The sequence below is a fragment of the Mus pahari genome, chromosome 12, assembly GCF_900095145.1.
Source record: "Mus pahari chromosome 12, PAHARI_EIJ_v1.1, whole genome shotgun sequence".
Classification (NCBI taxonomy): domain Eukaryota; kingdom Metazoa; phylum Chordata; class Mammalia; order Rodentia; family Muridae; genus Mus; species Mus pahari.
This window is the reverse complement of record NC_034601.1, coordinates 28,322,498-28,324,905: the sequence shown is the minus strand read 5'-3', so window position 1 is coordinate 28,324,905 and position 2,408 is coordinate 28,322,498. Positions and strand designations below refer to the sequence as shown.

Here is a 2,408-nt window from a genome sequence, read left to right as displayed (position 1 = left end):
AAAGAAAGAAAGAAAGAAAGAAAGAAAGAAAGAAAGAAAGAAAGAAAGAAAGAAAGAAAGAAAGAAAGGAAGGAAGGAAGGAAGGAAGGAAGAAAGAAAAAAAAAGAAGGAACTGGAGCAAATACTTAAGAGTAACAGCTGAGTCACTCCCATACACAGGAATTTACAATGGCCTAGGGAGAAGGTGGATTATACAATAGACTAGAATTGGAACGATGGCAAGGGCATAAAGCCCTTGCCCCTGGCATCTAAGAATAAACTGACCTTAGGTGGGACTGCTTTTTATCCCAGTTATAAACACTGATTTTTATCCCAGTTGTAAACACTGCCTGGTTCCTGTCAGCTTTTATGTATGCATTTCTCTGATTTATGTAAAGAATCATTTTGCATCGGGTAACCTCAATGTGCCTTGGATGACCTTAATGTATCACTTAACTTCCTTGTTTTCTTCTGTAATATAAGTCTGATGCTCGCTTTGACAAATTACACTCAGATTCAACACTCTCTCTGGTGTTTGTGACTATTTGTTACCCCTCTGACTCCTTGCCCACCTGAGTACTGGAACCCTGACTCTCCCGGGGTTGAGGGACCAATTGAGTCCAGTCTGTGGCACCTCTGCCTGCTGAGTGTTGGGATTAATTTGCGCACTGCGATGCCCAACTGAAACAGGGGATTGCCTGTGTTAATCTACTTCTCATTTAGAAGAAAAGAGAAAGAAAAGGAACCGAATGATGAAAGTTATTCCAAGCCTTTATGCAAGGTATGAAGGGGATACACCTCTCACAGTTACTTACACAGAAGGTCCCATGAACCCAGTGACAGTCACTGACCAGTCATCACCCAGTACCAACAGGCACACTACAGAATAAGTTCCATGCCGTGAAAGTCTGGGAGGGTAGGACTTCCCTGTGAAGTGGGACTTATGCTGTGTTCTGCAGGATGATCGAGCACAGAGAATGTGCAAAGAACACAAATCATGAAAAGTATAAGAACAATAAAATTACAATCCTGATACCCCACCCCCACCCCACATATCACAACTGTGTTGTTTCTAGACTCCAACTTTGCCATCAGCACAGTCAGCATCCAGGAATGGCACAAAGCAGAAGCTGTCACTACAGAATACCTAGTCCGTCATGTCTAGCATTGTTAAGCGTCACAGCATTTTACCTGCCTTCCAGATTCTTAGACTTCAGCTGCTGTTCCCCTTCATTTATCTGCTCCTCTAGCACCTTTATCCTGGCTTCTCTTTGCTCTGGAGTTTCTTGACCGAAGAGTTTGGTAGTCATTCCCTTCAACGAGAATGTTCTCACAGTCTAAAGGGAAACAGATGAACAGACGAGGCCTGGTACATACATTGGAACATTTCTCAGCCAAAGTGAAAGAATTCCAACATATGCCACAAGCCAGATAACTAGAAGGGCATGCTGACAGGACAGTCAGAGACAAGCTCTGTCTGACTCTGCTAAAGTGGGGTATCTAGGAGCCAGTCCGAGGCAGAAAGTGGACTGTGGTTTCCAGGAGTGGAGAAGACTGGAGCTTTCAACAGGAATCGTTTTAGTTTCAAAATATGCAAATGTTCTGTAATGATATCTGACCCTACTTGAAAACAGTCATGTCAGACAGTGGTGGCGCATGCCTTTAATCCCAGCACTTGGGAGGCAGAGGCAGGCGGATTTCTGAGTTCGAGGCCAGCCTGGTTTACACAGTAAGTTCCAGGACAGTCAGGGCTATACCGAGAAACCTGTCATGAAAAAAAAAAAACAAAAACAAAAATAGAAAAAAGAAGAAAGTCCTATGGCGCTCTTTTGGAGGCAGGGCTCAGCATGCAGACCAGGCGCTTCAGACTCCCCGGGCTGGCGGCCTCTGCCTCCCTGGGCGGGTGGGCTTCCATCTTGACCGTGCATTTAGACTGAGCACCAGCTGTGAGCTGAGTGCCCTTGCTGCTGCCTGTTTCTAGACCCTTCTCACAGCCCATCAGTCAGTTTATTCTAGCCATCTGGCTGGACTGTCAGAGAGGTTTATTCAAGATGCAGTTTTATTTACAAGCACATACCACATCATTAAGCATTAAAGAGTACAACACACTCCCTTCTTAGCAGAAATGTACTGATTCTGATTGGATAAAACTTTCCAAGGTAAACTAATTTTTAAAGTATTTTAGTTTTTAAAATGGATGTGTATAAGTGTCTGGGTATTCAGGTGCCCAAAAAAGCCAGAAGATGGGATCAGATACCCCATGGAGCTGGAGGTAAAGTGATTGTGAGGCCGGGCGTGGTGCCACACGCCTTTAATCCCAGCACTTGGGGGGCAGAGGCAGGTGGATTTCTGAGTTCGAGGCCAGCCTGGACTACAGAGTGAGTTCCAGGACAGCCAGGGCTATACAGAGAAACCCTGTCTCGAAAAAC

At 44.9% G+C, this 2,408-nt stretch overlaps 1 protein-coding gene across 1 annotated transcript in view; it reads right to left on the bottom strand.

Moving 5' to 3' along the window:
• Positions 1 to 2,408, bottom strand: part of Snx4 (sorting nexin 4) — a 51,005-nt gene that overhangs the window by 6,961 nt on the left and 41,636 nt on the right. Inside the window, exon 12 of the mRNA XM_021209116.2 lies at positions 1,171 to 1,316. Coding sequence (XP_021064775.1) covers positions 1,171 to 1,316 — 146 coding nt within the window. The remainder of the gene's footprint in view (positions 1 to 1,170; positions 1,317 to 2,408) is intronic.